Source organism: Aythya ferina (genome assembly GCF_964211825.1).
Source record: "Aythya ferina genome assembly, chromosome: 3".
NCBI classification, from domain to species: Eukaryota; Metazoa; Chordata; class Aves; order Anseriformes; family Anatidae; genus Aythya; species Aythya ferina.
In genome coordinates, this window is record NC_140298.1 from 5844259 (window position 1) to 5859537 (window position 15279).

General features: G+C 38.7%; 1 protein-coding gene across 6 annotated transcripts in view; it reads left to right on the forward strand.

Moving 5' to 3' along the window:
* PLCB1 (phospholipase C beta 1) overlaps nt 1–15279 on the forward strand; it is a 376017-nt gene that overhangs the window by 346160 nt on the left and 14578 nt on the right. For 2 of the 6 annotated variants that reach the window (XM_084513184.1, XM_084513185.1), the window contains exon 32: nt 4835–4899. The exons of 3 other annotated variants lie outside the window; for them this stretch is intronic. In XM_084513184.1, the coding sequence (XP_084369310.1) occupies nt 4835–4873 (39 nt within the window). In that variant the 3' untranslated portion in view covers nt 4874–4899. Of the gene's footprint in view, nt 1–4834; nt 4900–12868; nt 12932–15279 lie in introns of those variants that run through there. One more of the 6 variants, XM_084513183.1, reaches the window with a different exon arrangement.

Below are 15279 nucleotides of genomic sequence, written 5' to 3' on the forward strand. Positions count from 1 at the left end.
CCTACATTTCTTCCTCTGTCTAGTTCAGTCTCTCTCTCACAGCATAAGCATTCTTTGTGTGCATTGTCTTTTTGATAGAGATGCAGAGGATCTTTTTCTGACCCAAGAAAGATGAGAATGTAATCACATTTCACAGCTTTCAAAATATGACTACAGATTGCTACCTTGAATGTTTTTTTGTACTGTTTCTGTGTTGCCATGAGCTAGATTTTGTCCTAAGTGTCTGTTTGTGCAACCTTGCTGTAGATTACATCCATGGGAAAGCATTCCTGCTACCCTTTCATTTCCTTTTTTGTTTTGTTTTGCAATTGAGTCTTCTATTTGTAGATACCTATATAAAGAACATTTATTTAAAACACATCTGGCACGTTATTTTGAAGGTGAACTGTACAGCACATAATACAGCTGCAAACAGCTTTTGAAAGGGAGTCATGGCTTAATAATAATTTAAACCAGAACCTCCATAAATTCCAAGACCTGTTTGCTTGGTCCATTGATTAAATAATAGAGAGTATGTACTGTTGTCCAGATGGCTTTTTTTTTTTCCTCAGTTTAGTGGCCAGTAAACTATGCTGGCTTCTTAGCTGCCAAGAGGTTCAGCAGGAAGATGTTCCCCCAGTTGCCACCAGTCAAGTGGAATCCTTTAGCCATCTGAGCCCTTGATAGGAGTGTTACAGCACAGAAACAGAAGGAGCTAGGTATGGATGGCTTATATCTAAAAATCTCAAGTCCCTTGAGATCCCCCACCATCACTTAAAACTTTTCCATTTCCCCTCAAAGTGCTTTTGAAATTTTTTTTCTTCCTCACTTAACGTGGTGATTTTGTGCTGCTGTGGTCTCTGAAAACACCCTAAGTGTATGCCAAAGGCAGAGCCAACAGTGACACATGCAAGTTGCTGAATAACTGGGGGGGGGGGCGTGAATTATTCATAGAAGAAAATGATGTGCTGTGAGGCAGCACTTGTGGATAAGCAGTGTTCCCTTTTTGTTTTCCCTGATACAATATGCTTTTCTTGATCATATTTTTTAATGTTTGTAAAAGGTATTTGTAAAGAATACAGCCATATTACCAATTTTTGACTGGAAATGTGAGGTCATCATAATTTATTGCTGTGTGTGATCAGATTCTGGGCCACATTTCTGTGCACCAGCAAGAACATAACTCTGGACTAATTGTGGCAGGCACTCTTTATACTATTGTCACAATAAAAAAGAACATACCACAGCTCTTCACGAAATCTTAGAAACCAGAGTAAAAAATTCAGCCTTTTTTTTCTGGCCATTTGCACAAGTAAGGACACATTCAGGATTATCAGATAAAACAGAATATATTTGACTTCAGTATTTTAAAAGCTTGAACTTGCATTGAATGATTTTTAGACTTTCTGCTTTAGAAGATGTCTCCAGAAAACTGCTGCAAACCAGCATTAGGTAGACACTGAATAGCAGATAGTGTTTTAACACTTTCCCCCATCATTAGTAGTGGTCTACAGTTCAGTTCCCATGTGTGTCTTTTCTCTGAAATGTTGTCTCACCTCTAATAAAAGCAATAGATGTTTGGCTGTCTAGTTATGATATGGGAAAGTATATATCTGTTGTGTATCTGTGTTGTATTATCCACTCATTCCATAATTTCACAAAAAATTTCACAAAAGGCTGCTTAGCACAATGTCTGTGCATCTGGAAATATATTTCTCACGCTAGAATCAAGGAGTTGCTTGGGGATTATAAAGATCATGTGATGATGACAACTTATGGTCATGACTGACCACCAGAATAGAAAAGAGTTTGAATTCAGTGTTCATTTTAATCCCTGTGTTTCTTTCTGACTTTCTTTTTCCTATGCTGCAAGACAGTGCCTGGATCTCCAAAACTAGTGAGCAGCCTGTGGTAAATATGTGTGTGTAATATATAATATACATCTGCTACACTAACGTAATTTGGATTGGCAAAATCCTAATGGTGCAAGTGCACAGACTATATTGTTGAAAGCTGCATAGATGGTACTGGTTTTGAGTGGTGTGTACCCTACTTACAACTAAAGAGTTGTATCTTGTAACATTATAATTCCCATCACCGTGGAATTCATGCTATTCAGATATCTCTCCTAAATTCAGTGGACTGTGTTTTGAGTACTTGCTAAATAACCAAAGGGAAAATCCTCAGTTTGATTTAGTAAAGTTGTTATCATGTTGCCTTTTTTTTTTTTTTTTCTGTTCGTTTGTTTGTTTTGAAACATTTGGGTTATTTTGAGCCTGATGTTCACCCCACAGGTAGGTAAAATCTGTATGTTTGCAAATGCAAATGCGTGCCTACTTTGCACACCTGGTGTGTGGTCACTAACCAATACAGACCTGTAGTCACCCACCTGCAAAGTAGACACACATTTTTACCAACACAAATGTTTCCTTTACAGGGAGGCTGGCTAAAACTAGTGTCAAAAGTAAGAAAAAGTAATAATGTTGCACAAACAAAGGAATTTAGCAAGAGCATGCTTAATGGTGTTTTCCAATATTGGTTTTAAAAGAATTTCTATTCAAATCTTAACCTGGCCTGAGTAGATATGAGCCTCATTGAAGTAACTAGGCCAACATCCACAGTTACAAAATGCTGTGTGCTGCAAACATGTATGTAATGTTGTTAAATTTTCCAATTTTAAGTAAGTTATCTGATTTGTCTGTCAGAGGGAGCACAAAACCAGTGAAGTGTAGAGATCAAAGGGACAGAAAAACGAAGTGCATCAGAAGTGATCAGGAACTGTGCAAAACAAAGTAGCTTTCTTTTTTTCACTTTACGTTTCACCTTCTTGCTGCTACATTTTTTTCTGCTACAAACTGTCACTTTCTGCTTCCTCAGCTAATATTTAGATTCATTTTGCATGTCAAAATGGTGCAAGCTACCACAATCACTGGCACCCATTTCCTGAACATCTTATACCCAACATGTATCTTATAACACCATTTGTGTCAGTGCTAATGCAGTAGTTTTACAGCCCACTGCTACCAAGGTGAGAAAGAGTTCAAGGAGAAAATAAAAATGGTTTAATTCATTTGTTGCAACACAGTGTAAGAAAGAGCAGTATAAGTTCCTTTACAAATATTTTCAACCAAATCCAGCCACATTAACTACTTATTTTTTTGTCTGTTGTTGTGACTCATTTGTAAGGCATTTATGAATCTGCCTGAAAGTAGAACGAGGACACAGTGCTCAAATATATCGTTCTGCTGCTTTACCCATTACCAAGGAAGTGGCTCAATAATTACATTCAGTTTAAAAAATTGTTTTTGGAGAAAATGTTTTGTGATAAATCGAAACATAGCACTTCAGTTATTAAGCTATTTTAACTTTAAATATTAAAACAGAAAACTTTATTTTGTGCTATTGTTTGTTTCTATTTCTTTTTAAAGGTTTCAGTTTGCATTTTCATTTGTAGCAAACCTGACAGCCAACAACTAAGACAAAATACTGTTGACCTCAGTGATCTTGCAAGCGATTATTCCAGGGCTGATACATTAGATGCCATTACAGCTCTGGCTCTTGGACATTGTACATAGGTATATGTGGCATTTATTATCTTGAATACATAATAAGGTATAAAGTACATGAGGCGGAAAGTGTCAAGATTTTAGGTGCACCATCTGTAACATAAGAGCCATGGTTTAACTTCTACAAAGAGAACCAAGTTCAGTGATATACTCATGCAATTGCTATCACTATGAAGCACTTAATAACTGAAATCACACTTAGAGTAAAACAAGGCAGTTACCACAATAACTTAACACAACAGAGAATAAAACATACTGCAGCCACTTGAAAATGGCACAGTAACTTTGTTGGAAGACTACACTCAGCAAGAACCAGAAAGTCACCTTTTTCAAGTTCCAGACTATAATTTCATAGCCATTTTCCAATAACTGCACAAGCTAAAAACCATGAGTCTTTTTGGTTGATGCTGGAATACCTTCAGGACTTCCCTGGTGCAGACCTTAGACCTCCTCAAGAGAGAGAGTTTAAGTTCAGGTGCTCAGGGTGGTGTGTGACGAGCCACAGCCATCCCAGTGAGACAGATCTGAATAACATGCCTGCAGCACGTCAGGGTCTTCTAGGTTGATGGGACAATCTGAAAATCCTGATGCTCTTTGGAACTATCAAACAGAAGTTTCAGCTCCAGAGAGAAACGCCAAGTCAGAATGAAGGCAAGTGATCGGTAGTGACATCTCCAACAGCGCCATGTCCCTCACCTCTCCTGCTCAGGCACTGTGGCAAGACTGAGTCAAAGGGAAACGGCTGTCTGGTGAAAGAGCTCCACCACTCTTGTAAGCACTTGGGGTTGTCTTTGAAGGTTTTCCATGCAAACTGCACTGAGTTCATGGGATTAGGCACGCCTGCAATCTGAGGCCCTCCTGCTGCAAGGGCTGGAGGTATTTCTTCAAGCACAGACTTCAGGTAGCATGGGCGATACCGTTTTTTTTCTTTAGAGACATACTTCTTATCCCTTCCCAGAAAAAAAAAAACAAAAACATGTCACTTCGTGTGATGTGCCTAAGCAGCAACTTAGGAGATCTCCCACATGACAAAGTCAAAATATTGTCCTCTTTTAGTATGGAGTGACAGGTTGTGATAAATAGACTGGTTTCTCTGACTAACGTGTTCCTACTACCTAGTCACATATTAACGAGCCAGCACGCAGAAGCATGAAGTAATCTTTTGTTTTTCATTAAGTGCATAGATTAAAGAGTTGTTATTTTACTGTAATGCACAGAATTATGTCATTTCAGCTTAGAGTAATTGTTAATCACGTCAAATTGAAATGATCCTTGGTTTTGTTTTAAAGAGCATAGAAGAACAAGAAGTAGAGGAAAAACAGAAGTAGAAATGGAATATGAGACTATAGTGAAAGTGAGTGAAACATTCCCCTTTTTATCTAGTAATGCTAATGTTGTTTTCATTTTACATGTCAAAACTTTGAGTCAGGAGCATCCACAATTTACTGCCTGGTGGTTCCTCTGAAATCTTTGAGCAATTACAGCCCTGATTATTATCTGCTAGCTGCATAATATGCCGCCACTGGCCATTACATTCTTTTTATGCCGGTAAAGCAATTTGTGGCTTCTTCAAATCATACCCCACCACATTGTCTGCCTGCCTGCTTTATTTATTGCCGCTTTTGCCCCACCTCAGCGCAGTGGTCAGGGGCTGTGTGTAGCAGCATGATTATACAAGCCGTCTTCCTACAGCCCTTTGGGTCATCAGAATACCCTCTGTTCTCTGCTCACAGTAGCTGCAGTACTCACAGATTAGAAAACCAGGCACTGTTAAATGTCTCTCTGAAGAGGTAAAGATTGATGTGTGGGGAGATATAGGGGTAGGAATTGAGAGCATCTAAATGTAGAGAATGAGCTAGGGGAAAGATGCTGAAGGTAGGAATTCTGGGTACCTCTGAAGATCAAGCTTACCAAGAAGATAAATTTAGGATTTGTCATCTGGGACACCAGACTATGGGATAAAGAAAGAAAGGATTAACCAGGGTGTCAGGGCAGCAGGGAAAATTGGGGGGGGGGGAAAAAAAAAAAAAGACATTTATGAATGTGAATCAGTAAAGCAGGATTAGCAAAGCCTGAAGGGGAAGATTTAGAGGTGAGAGAGTGAGTTTTTCAGGGAGGAAGAACAGAAGACAAATGGGGAAAGGCAATCAAAGCCTGGAAGAAAGAAGCAAACGGATTAAAGATATTTTTTTCCTTGCTTTATGAGAGGGCTAATGATTAGAACATGATGATAGAGGGAATTAGTATTTCAGGGATATCTCTGCTATCAGGAGACATGATTATGTATAAGTGAGCTCCCTGAAACTTCTTTAAGTATGGTCATGCCAGAGCTTTCACTGACATGGGGATGACAATAAACCATACACCTTTGTCACTGAATCAGTGAATCCTATTTGCTTTGTATTTTTATTTAATATTTCTCTTTCTACTGCTGCCTTCTGCAATGTTTTGATATGTTTTGTTTCTCTTTGAGAACTGCCATAGCTTCTCAGTGAGGACTGTATTTGGTAACAAAACCAACCTTTCTGCTGCAGCTACCTGGATGCAAAGGATTTTTTTCAACTGCCAGTCAGGCAGTGTTTGCTTTTCTGCGTCTCGTGGCTCAACTCGCACACATGCTCAGGCATAGAAGAAGCTTTCTCAAGAGTGCTGCAGCTCCACCCTGCTAGGGAACGTCCTCGTATGGCTTGTCACCATCCCATACAAGGCCTTAACAATTGTTTTATAAGTTATAGCCCTTCCTAATGATAACCAAGGCCCAGGTTTTGAGACTACACTTCCAGTCTGTGTGGTGCCAATGCTGGTGTTAGCAGCGCTACACCTTCAGCAGTGCTGAAGGAGCATGCTTGCTATGATTGCTGCTCTCCTACCTAGCCAGCAGCAGTGTGTCAATTCCTTGTGCCTCCCTAGGGGTTGTTTTATTAGCCTGCCTAGGGGGGGTTGTTTGTTTGTTTATTTTTTAAATGCATATATACTTCCATGGGCATGTACAGGTAAGAAAGAAGGAACCAGCTCTGCATGTTTGATATGTATCTTGCAAAACAGAGATTTGCTTCTAGACTATACTGAAATGCAAATGCTAAATAAGTTCGATTTTCAGCATGTGACTATAACTTGATTGGTCAGGCGTTTTTGTTTTGCTGTGGATTACCTGTCCCTGCCTATATGGACACTATCATATTTTTCATGTATCTGTACGTATCATTATATACTTACAATTTATTTTAATGTTTCTACTATTGAAAGGTGTTTTTCTAACACTTTTTAAGAAGAATGCGGTTAATTCTAAATATTTTTTAGTTCTCTCATTTGATAAGGTCAGCTATTAAAGCTGCTAGGTGGGGTTTGATTGCATGAATGGTGTTTTCCTCTTGGATACAGGCAAGGCAACTAAAAGTGTGTGTTTCCTGAGCAAAGTAGTTGTGACAAAAGAAAGTAGAGGACATAATGAATATGTTGGCACCTTGACAGTATTCAAAAGAGCGACTTAGTCGAGATGGCAACATAAAATTGGCAATTGTTCATTAAAGAGCTGGGATTTCTTTGCTGTTTGTGTTTAAGTGTCATGAGAATATTGATTTCTCTTCCTCAGGGATATTCTGTCTTCCTTTCCTGAAAAGCAGGAGGATAGAAATAGAGCTGAGCTGCCTTGAAACCACTCTGTGAACATTTTAAAAAAGAGAAGTGCTTAACACCATACATCATTTACATTTTAAACAATATGAGGCCAACTTCATGGCCCCTGCTTGGGTCAAATCAGGATATCTTGGGAGGATGGTTGGCAGCTGGGCAATCCAATTGCTTCTACAAATGTTACCTCAGAGAAGAACCCTGTGGCAGCCATGTAATCACTCGTAACACCTCATCTGGTCCACTGCAGTTATTCTTTCCTTTGCTTTGTCCTGCTCTCAGGAGTTCAGCCTCATAGACTGCGTACAGGGGAATGTGGTATTAGGGAAGCTGTGCATGCTGGAATTACCATTCAGTGTGTCCTACCTGTGCATGAAAACTGGGAAACAACGTGGATCAGCACTAGGAACACAGGGAGTTCCAACCAGGGAGAAAGGAATCCACCCCACAGTTTCACTTGCTCTAAAGGAAATACGAGAATGATGGGAAGTTCTTTTTTCTTCCATTCCTTTCTGCCCCAAGCTCTCATGCTCTGAAGTGGCTGGGTAGGAGGAGGTCAGGTGACACAGAAGGGAAGAGTCAAGTTTTCATGCAGGCCATCAAGATGTATCTCAGCGCTCTCTCCCATACAAGAAACCAGTGACTTTGGGCTGAACAAAACTAATGACCTTAGAGAATATTCATATGCAGGAGAGGTATGTAATCCTTATGAGTCATGATAGTAGCTGTGCAGAAATGTAGAGAAATGACCTAAATTCACAGCTTCATTCAGGAACTATCTGAATCCACTAGTAAACATTAGTCATCTATAGCAGAAACTTTCATTTGATAATAGTGATTGATTTTTGTCAACTTCAGAAACCTAAGAAAATTTTGGAGTCAGAATAAGAGAATGTAAACTTAAAAGTCTGGTCTGAACATGCAGCTCTTTTTTTTTTTTCCATGCATCCCTTCCAAGCCAGGAAGGGATGGCTTGTGATAGCTCTGAAAAGAAAGACCTAACAGTTACACTTTCCTCATCCTTTAAGATCTTTCAGATAAACACTTAAGTGCATGATAGAGTTTTTCAGTAGGCTTCAGGCATGTGTAGGTGCTGTCTAGAATCAAGCTGGCATCTTTTCTAAACCTGGATTTTTTTAAGTCCTTTAATGCCTGTTACATACAACTAGAATTCTGTGTGGTGCAATGTCAGCCTGCATGTTTAATTACTGTATGGCCTGTGGGAATGATACTGCATGTGGTAGCTCACATTCTGACATCTTTATTTTCACAAAGTAGGTGTTAATGCCTGAATAAAACATATGGCTTGAAGCACATAGGGCAAATTACTTCACCAACTGCTGATACTGAAGGTTAGTATTTCTAGAACCCGTTAGTATATAGAATAGATTATCTCCTGATGTTATTCATGAGATTATTTAATACCAGGATATTTAGAGGTATCTGTTTGGCTCAGAGCTTTATTTTGCAGGGTTCCATAGGTCAGTGGGATCTCAGTCTAATATTTCTGCTCACAGAGTGATCTTTTTTGCTGAAAAATCTGAAAGCCCAGATCAGGTTTTGGGAATCAGTATTCCTGATAGGACTGATGGCCTTGGAAGCAATTAATTCTTTCCCTTTTCTTTTAGTAATACATCTTATATTGCTTAGCTTGGATCCTGCTGAAGTTGAGGTGTAATAGGTGTATGAGTCTGTAATACTAAGTAGCATGGAAATTGCAAAACCTCCTGGGAATGATAATTCGCTGTCAGTCTTTTCCTCACAGACTCATTGAAATTCTGAGCAGGGGCTCATGCTCTCTGTGGCATAATGGAATAAACTCTGCAGTAACTTCTCCCCAGTTCCATGTCAGTGTTAATGTCTCCTCTTGGCCTGGAATACCCTTCATTCCCATCTGTATTCAGTCAGACACTACTGTGGCTCACATTAGAAAATACTAGTTGATTGGAAATTAATTCAAATTTTAAGTTATTACTCATTTTTGTTTGTTTGTTTGTTTTTTACTTTTTAGGTGATTTTTTTTTTTTTAAGTCTGGAGTTATTTTCTTGTAATATCAGCTGCTCCTTAATGGCTGCTGCTTCCGCAAAGTAGATTCAGTTAAGTGATATAAACCATGTTTGAGGATTTGATCCAGGCCAAGATCATCTCTTTTGGCAGCTGCAAGAATTCATATAATGTGAAAAGGCAATAAGCTTGCTCAGAGATCTTTTATGTGAATAGTTGTCTGTCTTCCTATACAAACACGAGTAAAGTAGAGCGCATGCATTGCAAATATGAATGCTGCCTGCTAAGAAGTTGAGAGTGTCCTGTACCCTGCTGTGTTGCTTTTTCAAAAGTTTTCTGAGCAAGTAAGCTTCACCACCCTTTCTTCCTAGTGTGGACAACTGTCAGAGGTCACCACCATGACAGTGTCCATTTTCATGTCCAGTTCTGTCAGTACCCAGAGATTTTTCAGCAGGTTTCTCCTTCAATAATATGCAGGAGACCAAAAGAGAAGAAAAGAAAAAAAAAAAAAAAAGACAAGTGTCTTACCAAAGACCCTTTCTTTAGCTGGGTCTGGTATGAATACTTTAGTAATGTGAATTTTTATAGAAAATCTCTGTTTATGACAGTGAAATCAGCATTTTGATTTACATAAAAATAGTCAGATGCCCTCTTGTTTTTCCCATATTTTTGTGAGTATATGCATCCACAAATGTACAGACATGCCATAAGAGAACAGACTCAGTATTCACCTTCATTTCCCTCCTATAACAATTCGGTGAGCATTTAGAGGAGCACTTTTTAAATAAGCATGCATATAGTAGAGAACACCTGAGAGTGTTTTTTAACAAACTTACATGTCAGAATACTGACAGTAGGAAATCTCGCAGTGGCTAGGCTGCATGTCAAAGAGGTTATCATTTTCCATGCACAGAAGTATAAATCACTACTGTCTGAGGATAAAGAGCTGTATTACACACAGAAAGGTAACTGCCTGATGCTCTGCCTTTTCTTATCAAGTAATAGTATAATTAAGTGCAAGATACCAGAGACAGTAAGGTGTAACAGCTTGGTAGCTGTTGGTGTAGCATGCAGAGAAGACTTAAGATAGCAACCTGTTTGTTTTGGTTTGTCTGACTTTAAAGAAGCATCATTCTCAGGTACACTTTCTGATTACCTCCATCAGACATTCTTTACAACAGAGAATATTTCAGCTGCTTGTTCCTAATTTCTGTGGCGGGAAGACACCATTCAGCTGAATGTTCTCTGACTCCTCATGGATGCTGCAGGCATACAAGACTCAGGAAAAAATACCTATCAATTAATAGCTGCACTTTTAAAAATAATTCCACTTCCCCTCACTGCTGCCACTGAGGATAGCGGCTGCAGTCAGCATCTGTGACAGTCCATGCTGTGTACCTCTGACAGATGCCAGTGTGAACCAGCTATAATGGTACAAATGCCGAGTTGTAGTTTCAGCACATCATTGCAGCAAAATATGTCCAGATAAGGAAACTTCTGTTTTAATAAGATCTATTCTGTAAAGACAGTAAGATGTAAAAGAGTGCTTTGAAGCCTTCTTTGAGAGCCTAGAGCCGTAGCAGCAAGTAGAAACTAAAATGGTGATTTCTCCTGATGTATAGATGTTCCTCTGCAACCAGCCTCCCCCTGTCTTCTAAAAAAAGAGTAGCTAAACTAAATAAAATTCTCATCTACATTTACCTTGCACTTGTAAATGATCCTGTGGCAGAATCTTCTTAATCAGCTGTTCTTCAGGTTATATATGTTGCTGTCCTTCCTTTGCGTTAATCACTGAAGTTCTTTTCTTTTTTGTCTGAAAACAGTCATACTGTATGATCAGAAAATGAATGCACTGAAAATGCAACACTGCAAATTAAACACGTGGATAACAGCTTGTGGCTTCGGTAGTCTGTGTTAACATGTGACAAGCAGAGAATAGTAAACTGAGAAAGAGTTCTCTTGTGAATTCAGTGCCCCCATTATCTCTCCTTCTTTATCCGAAGGGCTGAGGAAATCTTTTTTGTTAGCCAAGACTGCTTGGTGCTTTGGCTTAATTTTCACTGCATAATTTTAAATACAGATTGTGTCTACAGTGCTGCAATTAATGGATAGCCTAAAGACTTATTATTTCAAACTAATTGATATGTAAGAAAGTTTAAATAACATGTGTTAATTTTTTTTTTCTTAGGAATAACTCCTGTAACTAACTCAGAATAATCTTATTACTGTTACATTGAGTAGCAGTTGACTTGCTTATCCACTCACCATTACTAAATCTAATGCTTGTCTGTAGTTCTATAGTTCTAAATCCATTTGCGTTAGATGCAGAAAAGATGGTATTTTATAAGTCCTTGTTCTAAAAGATTTTTTTGCAAGTAAATAATAATATTCGTTTCTGAAACTTGCCTACTGTCATTTGGAATGCTCCCCAAATTCAAAATCAGTCTCTGTTATCCTCAGTAGAATGTGTACTTTACAGATATTTTAAATAGAGCTTTAACCCAAGCAACAAGTGTTTTCAAAGTATACTGTTGCTTCCTCAAATAACTGAATCACTTTCCATGCGAGACATGTATTTTTCTAGTGTTCATTAAATTTATCTTCAACTAGACTGTGATCAGAACTGGCATGACAGAATACATTGTAAAGTTATAAGACCTCTCAAGAACTTCTTAATGCCTTTGGAAGATGTCAAGTACTGCAGTAATAATAAAATACAGATAGAGCATTAAGAAGATAAGTTCTTTTAATGGAAAGTGGTTTGGTTATACTGCCAATTCTCTTTCTTAAATAAGGTTTTGCACAGTACAAAACTTTTACAAGATAGAGGCTACCAACAGTGATACACACAAATGAAATCAGATTAAAAACAAATCAGAGCTCTAAGGAGGTCATGTTATACATGTTGATGGCATCTCAGTGGAAAAAAAAGCAAAGGACTTAGTGATGTTCCATGGGATTCATCTCAGTTCAAGCTTGAGTCTCCAGTGAACTAAACTTGGATGAACTATATTAAGTTCAGAAGGAGAGAGGCCAGGGACCAAATCCAGCACACACTGATGTCAATAGAAAAGCTCACTCTTCCTGTAGAAGGCTTGAGAGTGGGAGGAGGCCCTGGTGTGGTCTCTGCACACTGAGACCTGTGGGAAAGGAAGGTACTGAAGGAACCGATTCCTCGTGGCGCTGGTACTTCGTCCGCCTTTCTGGGGGCTGCTCTTTCTCATTGGGCCGGTCATGCTGTTCTTGACCGGCTGTGCCTGAATCTTTCTATACAGGATAGGACACCATAGACAAAAGGTACTTTGTGTCCTTCTCAAACCTGCAGCTTCACACTGTGAACTAAAGTAATTGTTTTCTCTAATTAAGCATGGACTCTCCCTCTTCAGCCCATTCTCCTGAATACAGCAAGCTGTTACCAGTATGAAGGTATCACTGGCCAGTGTTAGTAAGTTGTGGCATTCCTTATTTTCCTGTATCTGCTGGCTACACCTTCTAGGGAATATATTCCTCTTCCTTAGCAAGAGGTCTGACTGCAAAAACAAAGTGTGCTGGTGGCAGTATCATTGACCAATCTGTTCAAGAGGACTTTAAGACGTCCAACTGCACTGCAAGGAGAAAAATATACCATAGAGCAGACTTCATCATGCAAGTGCTCCTCCGTGTTTACAATTTGCATGTTTTCTATCAGCATAGCCCACTGAATATATTCCACCACACTTGGGAAAAGCTGACCTGAGGATCTCTGCTGGCTGGTTGGGCTGCAGCACGGTAAGGGTGGTAGTTGTTCACCCGTACTAACTAAAAGAGGGGCAAAACACCTTCAGAGGCTTCCCTTCTTTGTGGAGCTTAGGTGCTTAACAGAAACCCGCATCAGGTTGGGTGCAGAGAGATAAAGATTGGTGGGTCTGGACATGAGAATGGCATCTGACCTTTCCACAGGAATTTGTTGTCTCTACCTGTCTGTTGAAACAGGCCTGGATTTTAAGCAGCAACCTGGCCCTGTTTCCTAAACTCTTTCGTGCTTTGCAGCTTACCTTCAGTTGCTAAGTCAAGATAGTTGAAAATCCTGATGAGCTTTGGATCTCTGTTTGGGAAAGAGTGTGCGCTTTGTGCTATTTAGTGCTGGTGCTTATTTCATTTGACCTGGTTAGTTTTTGCCTGTATTTAAATGGTTGCTGGTACTGTAAATCCAAAACCCATCAAAGTCAGTCACTGTCTTCTTGTAAACATAAATGAACTTTGGCTTTGCCTCTTAACAGGAATGAGGCCAACCTACTCTGTGCAGCACTGGGACAAGCTTTTTGTTGTTTATCTAGCATTATGAGTTACCTTATGTGTCAATTTTTGCATTGCAGGATGCTTGCTAAACATCATTGAAATAAAGTTTTCTGCCTGGCTCATTTAAACTTGATGGGTAATTAGAGACTTGCCTGAGTTTGTGATAGTTAGTGTTAATACGACCTTTGAAAAAAATGTTTAAATAAAAAACAACTGAACTGAAACATTAATCCCTTGAACTTAATCATGAGGATAGCTCCATTAACCTCCCTTCGCATAGTACTCCTTAATCCAGCAATAGCAGTACAGACAAGAAGAGGTATTTTTCCTTTTAAGTTCATTGTAGTATCAGAAAGTAAAAGCCTTTGGGCTATTTTTAATGAGGTTGAACCTCTGGGCAGTGCGGCTCTTACATTGAGCTGTAAAGTTTTAAGAGGTACAGTAAAAATTCCATACTAATTTTGCACCCCAAGCCAAAAAAAAAAAAAAAAAAAAGTAAAATAGTGCGCTATGCAATATAGCCTGAAACAATGAGAAGTGGTGTGTATATAGGTGAAAAAAAGATGGAAGTAGAGAGAAATGAAGATAGCAGTAGTATATGGACATAGAGCAGCCATTACCAACATCAGACTTTGCATTCTTAGCAGCAATGGTACGACTTAGTTTAATATAAATTATATAATGAATGTAAATCGAGATCCAACTTTTTGTCATTGTTAAGCTCAGTCTCAACTTCCCTTACACTGCTTTCTTGGAAGTAGAAAGGCCAAAGTACTAAACCATTATTCCTGCAGGATGGAAAGTGAAGGAAAGTAGCTGTGTGTCCACTGTTAAACTTCTGCTAGGCACATAGTAATGCCAAAGTTGAGTGGTTTTGAATATTTTGCCTTCAAGAAGAAAAACACGTTGATTTTTTCTAATGTTTTTACTAACAACAAAAAAAGAGAGCAAAGAGAGAGCATTACAGTAATTCATTCTGAGATGGCTAAAATCATGGACAGCAGCTCAAACATATAGATTATCCTGCCAAAACTTTTTTTTTTTGACAAATAAACTGCGAAAAATGAATAAAAATAAAAAGTCACTTAACCCCACCTGTGAAGCAGAGTAAAAAAGTCAATATAAAACTCAGCTGTGAGGTGAAAATGTGCTTGTGTACTTCTGTTTTATTGCCTTCCCAAAGTGGTCTCCATCCAAGACATGAATCTCTATCTCTCTGTCTCTAGAGGGCTATCTCTCTTGGGTTACTCTTCAAGCACCTGAGAAATTTCATGTTTGGTCTTGAAGATGTGGCTTTCATCGAATTACAAGTATTTACATTTATTAATCGTTTGATTGATATCTGCCTCAAGCTCTGGGTAGCAGAATGCATATTTAAATTTCCAATTTTAGCACAATAGCTTAAAAGCTTGAAAGCTTTTAGAGCACCTAAATGATGTGAGGGACTGTATCTTAATTTTCAAAATTAGCTAATTCTAATTTATTTTAAAAATATTTAGCAAGCAGGTTAAGACATACATGTAGATAGCTAGAAAAGAATATTCTTATCATCCAGTCATTCATCCACTTAACCTATAATTGTCTTCTGGGAAAGATAATATACACTGTCAAACTTCTGAAATGGCAAAGTGTGATACAGGTAATTCTCTTTTTAAAAAGTCCTTCGCACGTCAAATGAAATTTTCCTTTTATTGGTAAGTTTAGGGATATGTGGGTGTTAGAGCAGAACAGGCTACTTCGCTGAAACAAAAGTTGCACACTACTCTCTCAAAGGAAAGTCTTAGCTTGTAATGTTACATTTTTCTTGTCTTTCCACAACCT